The sequence below is a fragment of the Myotis daubentonii genome, chromosome X (assembly GCF_963259705.1).
Source record: "Myotis daubentonii chromosome X, mMyoDau2.1, whole genome shotgun sequence".
Lineage (NCBI taxonomy): Eukaryota > Metazoa > Chordata > Mammalia > Chiroptera > Vespertilionidae > Myotis > Myotis daubentonii.
The window spans coordinates 128,827,414-128,841,742 of record NC_081861.1 but is presented as its reverse complement, the minus strand read 5'-3'; the positions used below and the strand labels follow the sequence as shown (position 1 = coordinate 128,841,742).

At 41.3% G+C, this 14,329-nt stretch overlaps 1 protein-coding gene across 5 annotated transcripts in view; it reads right to left on the bottom strand.

Moving 5' to 3' along the window:
* The window catches only part of SH3KBP1 (SH3 domain containing kinase binding protein 1), a 328,918-nt gene that overhangs the window by 89,636 nt on the left and 224,953 nt on the right, over positions 1 to 14,329 (bottom strand). For all 5 annotated transcript variants that reach the window (XM_059680558.1, XM_059680554.1, XM_059680555.1 and 2 more), the window contains one exon: positions 10,069 to 10,144. In XM_059680558.1, the coding sequence (XP_059536541.1) occupies positions 10,069 to 10,144 (76 nt within the window). The remainder of the gene's footprint in view (positions 1 to 10,068; positions 10,145 to 14,329) is intronic.

The following is a 14,329-nucleotide window of genomic DNA, read 5'->3' as shown; positions in this document are numbered from 1 at the left end:
CCTCCCCTATCCCAGTGTTGGAAACCTGTTGTCTTAGTTATTCTGGGTCCCATTAGCCTCACATTTTAATTTATTAAGCTATATTAGAAAATAAGAATTTGTTTTTACTTATGAGGCCTTTAGGTCCTAATTCAGTAGTATTGGGAGATAAAATCATTATGTTGGTTTGGATGTACCAGTGGTTTTAAAATACTCAAAAATAAACATATAAAAAGGGTATTAATCTTTGATTAACCATGATTTTAATTTTATAGTATATGGAATGAAGATGTTCCATACTTTAATTCAAAAATTTATTGAGTCACCACCTTTAAATAATATTGTCAGTTCTTAGGCCTACAAGTCACTCCAACTACTCTGCTACATCCTCACATTGAAGTGATAACCTAATGCCCGGAGAAAGGGAAGGGGGGAAAGAAGGATGGAAAGAAAAAACAAATATTAATAAGCACAAACTCAATATGGTGCAATATTGTTGTGGTGTTTCGGAGAAAGGCAAGATTACGTTCAGGAAAGAGTTCACAAAAGAGGAGGCATTTGAAATGTCTTTTTTTAAAAAAATATATTTTATTGATTTTTTACAGAGAGGAAGGGAGAGAGATAGAGAGTTAGAAACATCGATGAGAGAGAAACATCGATTAGCTGCCTCCTGCACATAACCCACTGGGAATGTGCCCGCAACCAAGGTACATGCCCTTGACCGGAATCGAACCCGGGACCCTTCAGTCCGCAGGCCGACGCTCTATCCACTGAGCCAAACCAGTTTCGGCTGAAATGTCTTAAAATAAAAATATAATTCCAAAGCCTTTTGGCCATGAAAGATAAATATTAAATGAGTAGTAGACAGAGATGGAGAGGAATGGAATAAAATTAACTTTGGGAGGCACACATTTTTCAGCTACTCATCAATTAGATGAGTTTAATTAATCCAAAATCAAACAGGAATGAATACACATGTGCATATATAGAAATAAAGGCACAACTTATCCAGTGATTAAGATGATTTTGTCTCTATTTTTTTCTTTAGAAATATTTAAAAAATACTAATGAATTAGCATAGACTGAAAACCTGGGCCAGTTCTTAGGCTCTTTTTTTTTTTTTTTTTTGTCTTAGAGTCCTTTTAAGAATCTGATAAAAAGAAATCACTCTCTCTTTCTAGAAAAAGGGAAAAACATAGACACATTCAAAAGTGTAGAGAAAATGTGTACAATATCAGAGGTTTAAGGACCCTGAAACCCTTGCCTAGTTCCAGATCAAGAATCCCTGTACTAATTGATTACTGGCTTCCAATTACAGAAACATGTTTGATTAAAACCACCAAGAAGTCCATGAGTCACACTAACCCCCCCCCAACACATTATTTCAATCTCTAAACTTCTAGAAATTTACATGAGATTAAAAACAGACTGTTTACGGAACTGAACTCACATGCTCACATCCCATGACTCCCTTTAGCTGGTTTTATAAACTGTTCATATAAAAACAAACAAACAAACAAACAAACAAACTTAAAAAATACCCTCAGCTTAAAAAAATAAAAGCAAAACAAACAGAATAAACATATCAGCAGGCTGAATATATACACTCACACCAAGGAAATAAAATTAAATCCAGGACAATTCTCTGGGCTTAATATCAGGACATGAAGATAAAAAAACCCATGTGTCACAGAGTCTGGTAGGAAGCCTTCCAGAGGTAGAAAGTAATAGGTCACACCTAGAACTCTTTTCTTCTCGATTATCAGAACAAAAGTAACAAGCTCTGTGGTGTCTATGTTCACCACCATCAAAATCTGAAATTCTTTCATTGAACTGACAAATATTATCTGAGTTCATAATCCTTTATCCAGAAGCCCTGGAGACAGGATTTTTCTGATTTCAGAAAGGGAATATTTTACACACACCATCTATATCTATATCTATCTATATATAAAAGCACAGCGACCGAATGGTGGGACAACCAGAACGACCAGTTGATCGTCGCTATGATGCACACTGACCACCAGAGAGCAGACGCTCAATGCAGGAGCAGCCACCTGGTACTCAGTGCGCTCCCACAGCGGACCAATCCCTGCAGACCACGCCCCCCACCAGTGCATGAATCCATGCACCAGGTCTCTAGTTAATATATAACATCTTCACCTGGGGCCTGGGGCTGCAACCAACCATCAAATACATTAAAAGTCTGCAAGAAATTAATGATTTGTCATCCCAAGTGGAATGAATGAATGAATGAATGAATGAATGAATAAATAAATAAATAAATAAATAAATAAATAAATAAATAAACAAACAAACAAACACTACATATAGATGCATGTTGGTCCAGGACAAATTTTATCACCCAAGTGATAAAACCTTTTAATTTTCCTGATTTTTTGTCTTTTGAAATTGCAATAAGGGTGTAGACTTCTTCATGTTCTGGGAAAAGAGACTGAGTTAAATAAGACTAGTATCTGGTTCTCAAGCAGCTTATAATCAAGGAGAAGAAATGAGGCATGTAGACACAGAGCTCTTGACAAGGCAACAGTGAAGAAAGGATGAGAGCAATGCATGCAGCTTAAAGCATCAGAGTATCAGAAATGAGGAAATCATTTACCAAAAGAGTACCTTCTTGGAGGAGTAAAATGTCACTGGGCTCTGGGCAACAATCTGGGACTTTGAGTGGAGGAATAGGAGTTGGGGTTCCCAACCATTCCTGATGACAAGGTTGATTTGGGGCACCTGTTCCTTCTATGCCAGCGGTTCTCAACCTGTGGGTCGCGACCCCTTTGGCAGTTGAGCTACCCTTTCACAGGGGTCACCTAAGACCATCCTGCATATCAGATATTTACATGACGATTCATAACAGTAGCAACATTACAGTTATGAAGTAGCAACGAAAATAATTTTATGGTTGGGTCACATGAGGAACTGTATTTAAAGGACCAGAAGGTTGAAAACCACTGTTCTATGCCTTCCCAGGCCCCTTCCCTGGGGATCCCAATCAACAGGTCTGAGGTGGAAGCAGGAATCACAAGCACCCTGGTGATTGTCCTCTGCATGGAAGCTTAAGAAAAACTAGTCTAGGGCAGTGGTCGGCAAACAGCGGCTCACGAGCCACATGTGGCTCTTTGGCCCCTTGAGTGTGGCTCTTCCACAAAATACCACGTGCGGGCGCGCACATACAGTGCGATTGAAACTTCATGGCCCATGTGCAGAAGTTGGTATTTTGTGGAAGAGCCACACTCAAGGGGCCAAAAAGCCACATGTGGCTCACGAGCCACAGTTTGCCAACCACTGGTCTAGGGCAGTGGTCCTCACACCTGAATGAGCATCAGCCCTAGGTATAGGACTTATAAAAACAGAACCCCCAAGTTTTCTAATTCCCCAGGGCTGGGGATTTGCATCTCTACCAAGTCCCCAAGTGCGTCTGCTGGCGGTCCAGTGACCACACTGTGAGAGCCACTGATCTAGCCATGAGTATCAGCAAAGATTCGATGCTAGAAAGGAGCAAAACAATTGAGGATATGGAGTGTGGGCCAGTTTGGTGGTGCTGTTGGGGCTGGGGTGCTGTGTGATTGATTTAGATGGGAAGTCCAGTCCTCAGTCAGAGTGGGAGGATCCAGAGCTAGTGGGGAGGGATGGAATGGACATTAGGTTTGTCATTCATTCAATATATATGATCTTATTGTCCATAGTGAGCTCAGTGGCAGAGCTGCAGTAGTGCCCTTGGGGGGCTTACTATAGTCTACACCAGTGGTTGGAAACTGGAGATCGAGTTTGCTCCCCAGAGGACACTGACAATGCTTGGAGACATTTGTGGTTGTCACTGGGGAAGAGGAGGTAGAAAATGTTATTGACATCCAGTGGGTGAAGCCGAGATGCTGCTAAACATCTTAAAATGAATACAGGATAGCCCCACAACAAAGAATGTACTGGTCCAAATGTTAACAGTGCCAACGTAGAGAAGCCCTAGTCTACACTTAAATCCAGACAGGGAAGCAAAACACAATGCCTACATCACTATTTTATGAACACCTTCCCCCATGAAAAAGCTGACTATGACCCAAATCACAAGACCACCTCTGGTCTTGGATCCTGCTGGGAATGTGACTTTCAAATGAATTGACACCTTTTATTCTCTCACTTTAAAAAGAGAAACATGTTTTAAAAGAAAGGTATCTGACAAGCCTTTCTGTTCTCTAGTACAGAACAGATCACAGCTGTTCTCAATGGCACCTTCTCCTGCTCAGGTGAAGAGAAGCTCTGAGTCTTTGGGAGGAAGGAAATCCAGGGATAACACAAAGGAGCTAGCTTTCTCCTCCAAGAGGCCTGTATTTGGAATCCAGAGGTCTTCAGCAGCACGGGCATGCTGGGCACCTTTGCAGGAAGACCCCCCCACTCCGAATCTGGACAGCAAGGTCTGTGTTGGGGGCCCTTGGTGAGAGGTGCCTCCTAGAGAGAGGGGAGACCCCTGAGACACGGAGCCTTTAGTACATATCAGGTATGGGAGGCACTAAAGTGCTGGGTAGGAAACACATTTCCAATTGGATGTGCTCAAATATGAGTGGGCTTTGGGGAAGGTAAGTGAACAAAAACACCTGTCCTGGAAGAAAAGAAAATAAGAGTTCCCAGGTAATGTTGGAAAAGCCAACATAAGGGAGCTGACCATTTTTTTCCTATTTAAACGTGGTGAGAAAGCAAAAATTAGCTCAGTCTGAGAAAGTAAAAACCTGCCTAGCCATTCGTCAGGCTGAGGCCACAAACGCAGATCCTGCCAGCTGCAAAGTGAACATGGGAAATCGTATTTCTCCCAAGCACAGGGTACAGATGGAAAGGGTCCTAATAAGCCTGCTTTCTCCTTTTTTTGTAATCTTCACCTGACAACATGTTTATTGATTTTAGACAGAGAGGAAGGGAGGGAGGAAGAGAGAAGAGAAGAGGAGGGGAAGGAAGTGGAGAAGGGAGGAGAAAGGAGGGGAGAGGACAGGGGAGAGGGAAGGGGGGAGGGGAGAGGAGAGGGGATAGGAAACTTGTAAACTAAATCATTTCTAATTCTTCATTTGTTCAACCACCATTTGTTATGTGGCCACTGAGTCCATGGCATTTTTCTAGGCTATAAGGTGGGGATATCAAGTAGAAGCCACAGCCCCCACCTTGAGGGACCAATGAAACCCACAAGGCACCACGTGTCACTATCACAGCGGACAATTCAATGAAGCAAGTCAATGAACAAGGTGATTAGAAAGGTGGTATGGTGTCCTGTGATGAAGTTAGGCAGGGGAGGTTAGGCAGGAAGGTTTAGCCTTTGCCCCTCAATCATTTATTCAGAAGCCTGATCTGCCTTTGTACAAAACCTGTCCAAGATTCTCTTTTTTCTAATGCACCTGCTCAACTGGTCTTCTGAATGTCTAAGATTGAACTGTTTGTTCAGAAAGATGCTAAATAGTCCTTTCTCTGAGCTTTTCTTTAGCCCACAGAGGTCACAAATCTGCATCACTTGCAGTAAGGAAGAGAGAAATTCCAGATGTGGTGAGCTGGAGGAACCTTGGGGCACTTTACTTATGAATATTTAGACAGTTTTCCTCTTGTTATGAAAATCATGACAATCTGTTCCCCAGCATGTGTTTCAGATGAATTTTAATATCATAAAAGCTTTATTGGGGAAGGGGAGATGATGTTAGCTGTTCAAATAAATCCTGATCAGCTGAGTTTCACTTTCACTTAGAAAATACCAATTGACATGAACATTTTTTGAATCATCATAACTCTTGGTCCTGATGGGAGTTTGTATTTAGCATGCTAAGGAGACAGCTGTGTAGGAGGGAGCTTCTCTCCTCTGTACTGCTGGGCAATTTTTGACATATGTTTGTCTTCCAACCAGAAGGAAGGAGAATGCACTGCTCCCAAGCTCATGGTCATTTCTAGTTGTTGGTCAGCACACTGTGTCCTTCCATCTGAACATGGGTGTTGCCTCAAAATCCAGAAGCAACAAAAGTTTCTAATGGAGAGGGCTTTTTAGTGGACTAGGGTACCTCATGGACATTATGGAAGAATAATTACCCCAGAATTTGCTCTCTAAATGAAAGCCAGAGTGTATGTGAGGGGTGAGATTAAACTGCAGAAATTCCTGCTCAGGGTAGATGAAAAATGTTGGCCAATACACATCCGTCAAGGCTTCGCTGACAGTGATAATTCTCCTTCCTGACCTACTCTCTTACAGGAATATTTTACACCTATGCCCAATGACATCATCTCATGTTCCTCCCAAATTGTTCAGATCTTCCTTTTGTCTCTCCCCTCCGGCTGCTCAATTCTCTGAATGCAGAAACCTTTCCCTCTGAATCGTAACACTTTTGGAATTGAATCAGAGGATGCAGATGCTGAGAGGAATCTTGGGGGTTCTTTCTAGAAGTTCAAGCCTCTGACTTCACAAACAAAACAGACAATGAAATAAAATTATGTGCCCAGGACAGCACAGCTAATAACAGAGTTTTTCCTAGAAAGTGTGCTTTCTGACTCTTGGCCAAAACACACAACCCAGCCTCCGTAAAACCCCTCTTCATTAATAATCCATCCCCCCCACCATGATGCTTCCAGAGAGCCAAGTGGACATAATTAAGAGATGTTTAGCTCAGTGGATAGAGCATTGGCCTGTGGACCAAAGGGTCCCAGGTTCAATTCTGGTCAAGGGCATGCACATTGGTTGCAGGATCCTGCCTGGCCCAGGCCCTGGTCAGAACATGTGCAGAAGGCAACCAATTGATGTGTTTCTCTCACATTGATGTTTCTCTCTGTCTTTCCCTCTCTCTTCCACTCTCTAAAAACCAATGGAAAAATATCCTCAAGTGAAGATTTAAGTAAAAAAGAGAGAGAGATATTTGGCCCTGGCCAGTTTGGTTCAGTGGCTAGAGCGTTGGCCTGAAGGGTCACAGGTTCAATTCCAGGAGGCAGACAATCGATGTGTTTCTCTCACATTGATGTTTCTCTCTCTCTCTCTCTGTCTTTCCCCCTCCCTTTCACTCTCTCTAAAAAAATAAATGGAAAATATCTTCAGGTGAGGATTAACAACAACAACAAAACGTTATCTGTAGGACTGAACAAGGCATGGGCTAGAGAGCCACAACTCTCCCACATGCTTAAAGGAGCTGAGTATTTGAAACTGTGCTAACATTCAGGGCCAGGAAGCCCATCTTAGGTCCCAGAATAACTCTCAACCTACACCATCCAAATGGTGGCCACTAGGCACACGTGGCTACTGAGCACTTAAAATGTGGCTACTCTGAGTTGAGATGTGCTATACATGTAAAATACACACTGGATTATGAAGACTCGTATGAAAAAGAATGAAAATTTATCATTTAATAATTTTATATATGTTACATATTGAAATGACAACTTTTGGGATATTGAGTTAAATACATTATATTTAAATTAAGTGTACCAGTTTCCTTTTTATTTTTTAAAATGTGGTAACTAGAAAATGTAAAATCATGTATGTGGTTCACATAGTATTTCTATTGGCCAGCACTACTCCAAAACACAGCTAACCCCCTCCCTACCTAATCCTTCCAAAAAGATGTAGCCTCCTGCCTACAGACATTACAAAGGGCAAAGATTAAGTATCAAGGACATGCTTTTTATCCTACGGCCAGTTGTTGGGACCCGAGATTTAGTCACTTAAGCATGCCCTGCAGATTGTCCTGTTTTGTGCCAAATCTTCGGGTCCTTCCTGCTCAACTTTCCCCCCAAATAACCCATAAGTCAATCAAGGTCCTATTTAGTCTGGACAGCATTTAACAATCTACAGGGAAATTCTCTTTCACGTCTATTAAAACTTTTTTTCCATTACAAAAAAAATTCTCTGCTTCTCAGATTATTATTTCTGCAAACACGAGTTAGGTAGGTGAAGGCCCGTCCCTGGTTGTCACATGTAGCCAGTCCCAGGGGACCACATTCCAATTGCTTTTGGGGTTTGCTGCATGTCCCCTTTTCCTTTTTCCTGACTACTTCCCCCTCTATCCACCCAAGCAACTTTCCTAGTAACCTTGATCATCTATAAACTTGTTAATAGTCATAGCAACAAAATGAGCAGTTAAATGGAAAGAAAGATGGGCTACTGTCCAACAAGAGCAATGTTTCTGGCCCTGACCAGTTTGGCTCAGTGGCTAGAGCATCGGCCTGTGGACTGGAGTCCCAGGTTTGATTCCGGTTAAGGGCATGTACCTTGGTTGCAGGCACATCCCCAGTAGGGGGTGTGCAGGAGGCAGCTGATGGATGTTTCTCTCTCATAGATGTTTCTAACTCTCTATCCCTCTCCCTTCCTCTCTGTAAAAAATCAATAAAAAAAAGAGCAATGTTTCTGAAATGGTTTAACTGTCAATTCTTGAAAAAAAATTCAGGACTTAAAGAATCTCAAAGATTTTAGGTCCTAAAAGTATGTTTAGTAAGATAAGCCTATAACCTGCATGAATAAATGCAGGGCCAGTTTCTCCTTAGGAACACTTGTAAGCTTAGAACAGTGGTTCTCAAAGTGCGGGCCCTAGACCAGGAAGCAGTAGCACCTGGGAATTTGTTAGAAAAGCAAATTTTCAGGCCCCATGCCAGATCTACTGACTCAAAAATTCTAGAGGTGGGGCCCAGCAACCTGGGAGTGGGGGGTGGGGCCCAGATCTCCAAGTGATTGTGAGCACACTTAAATTTGAGAACTGCTGGATTACAGCATTACTCTATTATCCAGAGTCTGACTGTACCATTAACAGGTGGAAGGCATGTAAGTTCATTTGAACCTTAAACATTAAGGAAGAGCTCTAGCATCTGCATCTATATCATCATGAAGTTATTTATCAAAACCACCATATTTTGCTTAGCAGATCCCATAAATTGATTTTATGTCTAAGGCAGTATCCCTTATTTGCTCTCAAAACTACCTGTTTTGCACTGCAAAAGGAGTTCCTGATATTCTAAAAGAACAAATCTATACTTGCTCATACATTAATCACAATATATATATGTATGTATGTGTGTGTGTGTGTGTGTGTGTATATATATATATATATATATATATATATATATATATATATATAATTTTTTCTCAATCTTTGGCTGTCCAAACTAGATTAGTAGTCTGTCCACATTATCCTCATAAGAAAATCTGAAGCTGAATAAAACAAAACAAAGTAAAATCCCTAGAAGGAATTGAAGTACTTGTTTCTGGGAAAAGACACACTAGAACACATTCAGAATGCCCAGTCATGAGAGGAGTGACTAAGGAAATGGAGAGTTGCCTGATTTAGCAAATACAAACACAGGATGCCCAATTACATTTGAATTTCAGATAAACAACAAATATTGCATGGTACATACTTATAACCCCCAAATTAGTCATTGTTTATCTAAAATTCAAATGTAACCAGGCATCCTGTACTAGTATTTTATCTGGCAACTCTAGAATTGGGAATACTGACCTTTGGGAAGGTTCTGGAGAGACAATTGTTCTCAAATACATAAAGAACTGTTAGAAAGAAAATGGGCAAATATCAATATAGACCCAGAGACTATAACCCGTGGGGGGGAAATCACAGGAAGAGCATATCTCACTCAATAGAAGAAGAGCGACATTTGTATCTAGAGGGATTCAAGCAGAGATGTGCTGAGAATGCTGGCAGGAAGTCAAGGTTTGGGAGTGTTGGCTGAGTGATTATGATCAAAGATAAGACCTCTCTGACTTGAACATCTGAGAACCCCTAAATTGCTTAAGTTGCCATTCTCTTAAATCTCTCTGCCTCTGGAACTAGCTACAATGCTCTGGGTAGATATGGATAAGCCCTGACTCTGCACATGGGCGAGATACACAAGGCAGGACAGAACCATGTTTCTTAAAGGAGACACCTCTACCCCCAAGAGCTCTGAATCTAACTGTGCCCATCCTACCGTTGGGACCCAATGAGATACATTTATATGCATTTTTCCTGATGTGTTGAAAAAAGCCATTAAGATTACGTGAGGCTTTTATCAAAAGCATTTCAATTATTTAAAAACCCTTAGCTGCTTTCAAATGTAAAATTGGTAAATTAGGAAACTCACTCTTTGTCCTGCTGTCCATTTCTGTTTTTGATGAGTCTTGAGTTGCTGTAGCTGGAGGTAACTTCTTTCCAATAGTCTGAGAAAGAAAAAGATGATTCTATTTATCAAGATGATTCGCTCCATTACACAAAGGAATAAAATCTAGATCATAATGACGAAATGCTCACAACTGGTTCTGAAAACAGCACACAAGCTTTGTGCTGTTCTGTGTATTGGTCTGAACCTCAGTGACAAACAAGTGGGAAAATCAGGTAAAGAGGCCATTTGAGTATCTTTTTCCCCATTCTTTCTTGGTGTTCTTATTGAAAGGTTTATTATATTTAGCAGAGAAAATAAGTACATTTCCCCTCATTTTATGAGAAGTTGACTAGATCTATGGTGGCACAGCATCTAGCCCAGAGGAAGTGCTCAAAAGTATCTACAGAGAGGAAGAATAAGAATGGTAGTAAGAGGGAATGAACAAAAATAGAGAAAGAAGCCCAGCCAGCATGGCTCAGTGGTTGAGCATCAACCTAGGAACCAGGAGGTCACGGTTTGATTCCTGGTCGGGGCACATGCCTGGGTTGCGGGCTCAATCCCCAGTGTGGGGCGTGCAGGAGGCAGTCAATTAGTGATTCGCTCTCACCATTGATGTTTCTATCTCTCTCTCCCTCTCCCTTCCTCTCTGAAATCAATAAAAATATTAAAAGAGAGAGAGAGAAAGAAAGAAGAATGGGATTAAGGACAAACAGATAGGTGGGTGGAAGGACAGGCAGAAGTCAGAGTGTCCAGGGCAACTGTGCCTTACTGCATCCCTTTCTAGCCCAAGGAAAATGGCTATTGATACCAGGGAAACAGCTGTCAAAACCAAGGAGCTGGGTGAATCAACCCCCCTAACGATGAAGGCTTTCCCCAGTGAGAATTCTGGCCACTGGGAAAACCAAACATATCTTCACCTTGGACACATTAGGAGGAATGAACTGCATAATTCAAAAACCAGCACAGTGGAATGTTTCTTCAAATATAACTGATTCACCACAGTTTTTAATTTGAAAAATATCTTCATGCTTCAAGTGTTGAAACTAACATTAAATATGAATAAATCAAAGAAAGAGGATAAGATAAATCAAATCTTCAGTCCCTCATGAATTTTTTAAGACATTTGTGACAGAAAGCCTTTACATTTTACACGGTGACATTTTTATTTAGTGCTGCAGGGCTTTCTATATTAGACTAAAAAATGAAATGCAAAATATTATGCCATCCCTCAACTGCTGCTAAGTACTCAAACTAATAACATCTTGTGATTTCAAGGAAACATCAAAGAGGAGAAAAGCTTGATGTTATTTGGCTATAAGGTCATATTTGATGAAAAACTGATCTCAGAATTATCTTTAAATATCAGGAATTGACAGAAAAAAATAGATGCTCTCAGTGTCATTCGCATTCCTTTTCACCTTCCAACAACATCCTCATCAATCTCCTTGTTTTTTTTTTCCCTTTTGGGGACCAGAATAAAGCATCACTATTGTTAAAGCATTAGCAATAAGAACAGAATAATTAATACTTAAGTTACTACTGACAGGGGAGAGAGAAAATCATTAAAACACTATGTCCAATCCTGACCTTCCAGGAAAAAAAGAGAGAGATAGCCAATGGTTTGGGCTTTACAGCAAATACCTTCCTTTAGACAAGCCTTCAAAGGCTGTATATTCTTATAATTTCCCCTTATTTGGTAACAGACGAAGTGTTGCCCATCATCTCTAATGTCCTGGTTTACCAGTCCGTCCAAGCTAACAGATATCAAATCAAGGAAAGCACCAGTTAAATTCACTTACTTCTGTGCATAAAGACACAAGATAGCAAAGTTTGCTCTATTCCTTTTTCTCACTATTTCAGATAATGCAGAACACTGGCCTCTGTGTGGATCTGGTGAAAGGGGTGATGGTGAAGCTGATACTGTACTCACCTCCCAAGGGTGCTGGACCTTAATTCTGTGTCTCTTCATGTGCCATGACTAAAGGTCTAGAGTAAGGCAAGTCCTCCCCTCTCAGCCAGGTCCTCCAGGTGTCCCAGAGATATGGGTTATTCAGATGTTTCTCTTTTCTCTAGACCCAAAGAAGTATGGTTCCCAAACCAGTGACACCAGCTTCACCCGGGATCTTGTTAGTAAAGCCAATTCCCAGGCCCTGCCCCAGGCTTTCTCAATCAGAAACTCTGGGGATGGTGCCCAGCAATCTCTGTATGAACACACCCTCCAGGGGATTCTGATGCACACTTAAGTTTGAGATCTACCAACCTAAATGTAGGAGAGATTCTAGTAATGCTAACCAAATACCTTTTCTTGGATTAACAACTTGGGTGCCTATTCTCAGACCTACATAAATTATAAAATATCTCTTTCACTCTTCTTCTCTCTTCTCTCTCTCTTTCCACCTTCTTCCTACCTTCTCTATTCATAACTGGCATAAGAATGTCTCATTGCTACTAAATGAGTCAGTTCAGGGAGAAAATGGAGTTTAGTAGAACAGATAATATGACAATATCACTGAGATTTTTTTAAAAGTGAGGGATTGATTGGTCGGCACCAAGGCAGGGGGTTATTCAATGCAGCTGGTCCTGAGAAGTATTGCTCCAGAAAACATTGACCCTATACAAAGACTTCACAAGGATCTCCTAAAACAAGTGACACCAAGCCATTTACTACAAGTAAGGGGTGGTTACACAGATTCAGGAGTAGGTCTGGCACTGTATTATCTCACATCATGACAAGAAGGGGATTGGGAGTAGGTGGATGCTGTACAGACACGCTCCCAGGACCAAACTGGAATTACCACTAAAACAGAGTAAAACTTCTTGAATAATCAACTGAAGACTCACTGGAGAGAACCCTGATAACAGGACAGAAAGAGGAGAGCATAGGTGGCCATGAGACCCTTCACAAAAGGAGTACTGAAAGGATGAATGGAACAGATGGACAAACAGCAAGAAAGATGGTTTTGAACCAAAAATGTAAGGCCGTATCTAGCCTTTCTGGCTCAAACTACCTCAAAGGTCAAGCGGCCAGATCCCCATGACTGTACTAACCTTCAGGGAAAGTCACACCCTGCTGTTCCTTCACTGTTTCCTTTTATTGGCCTTCATTGTAGAAGATTTTCACACACACTACAGGACACTAACTACTGTCCTGATCTACCGTCCTTGAGTTCACCCTAACACCTGACACTTTTCCAAATACCCCACTCAAGAACCTCTATCACCTGCTCTTCTGCTAAATACAAGAACAAAGACAAGGGGCATTGAAGTACTGCTTTCCCACCAGGCTTCTAGCTTCCCCTACCTCTGGAAACATCTTTTGTCAGTTGAAATGAAATGAACAGGACCCCAACTTTTAAAGGGCATGCATTATGAAAGCAATGTCTAGTTTCAGTATGCACATAGGTCATGTATAATTGAAGGTCAGTTATGATGCAGGCCAAAGTGAACAGAAAAAGTGGGGAATCATATCCACACATCTCTCATCCATCTTGCAGGCAGCAAAGGAGGATGTGGGGCTTGCAGTGGCTGTGGAAGAGGATTCGGGATCTCTACTTTTGGCTTCCTCGGCAGAGTTCCGAGTTTTTGCCTGCTGGGTGCTCTAAGGAAAATGGCTTATCCAGGACAAGCACTGGCCCTGTAATTAGGGACTATGTGAATATTGCTCAGGATAGAGCTCTTTCACCTTTTAAGAGATCTGCAAACAGGTCCATTGTACCATATGGCATCTAAAGAAACAGATTCTCAGGCTCTGCTCTTCTCTTCTGTGCTGTGGCTAAAGACTTCCTAGTACCCACATCCACGTAACTCTGGTCTGCCTGTCCCCCAACTCAGAAGCCACTGTTTGGTCTGGGAGTGGAAGTATGAGGCTGAAAGCTCTACAAATAGACTGTTGCTATCAATCTACTTCAATACACAGTGATCTCCAGGCTGCTGTCAACTTGTGTCTCTCCTACCACATCCTAATCTCCATTTAAAACCTGGTTTTTAAAAATCAATTATTCAAAAAATTAATTCCTTTGAATATTTAATACCAGAAGTACCTCTCCTGTTTTAGGTCTCTTGACAAAAGTACTCAATAAAATTTGTGGGTTTGGGTGTGTGTGTGTGTGTGTGTGTGTGTGTGTGTGTGTGTGTGTAGTAGGAGCATCATATACACTCCTAGCTCTAAAAGATCTGGTAATACAGCATCAGGACAGATAAACCTCATATGATTTCAGTTATTGTAGCAAGTATTTGTTTTTCT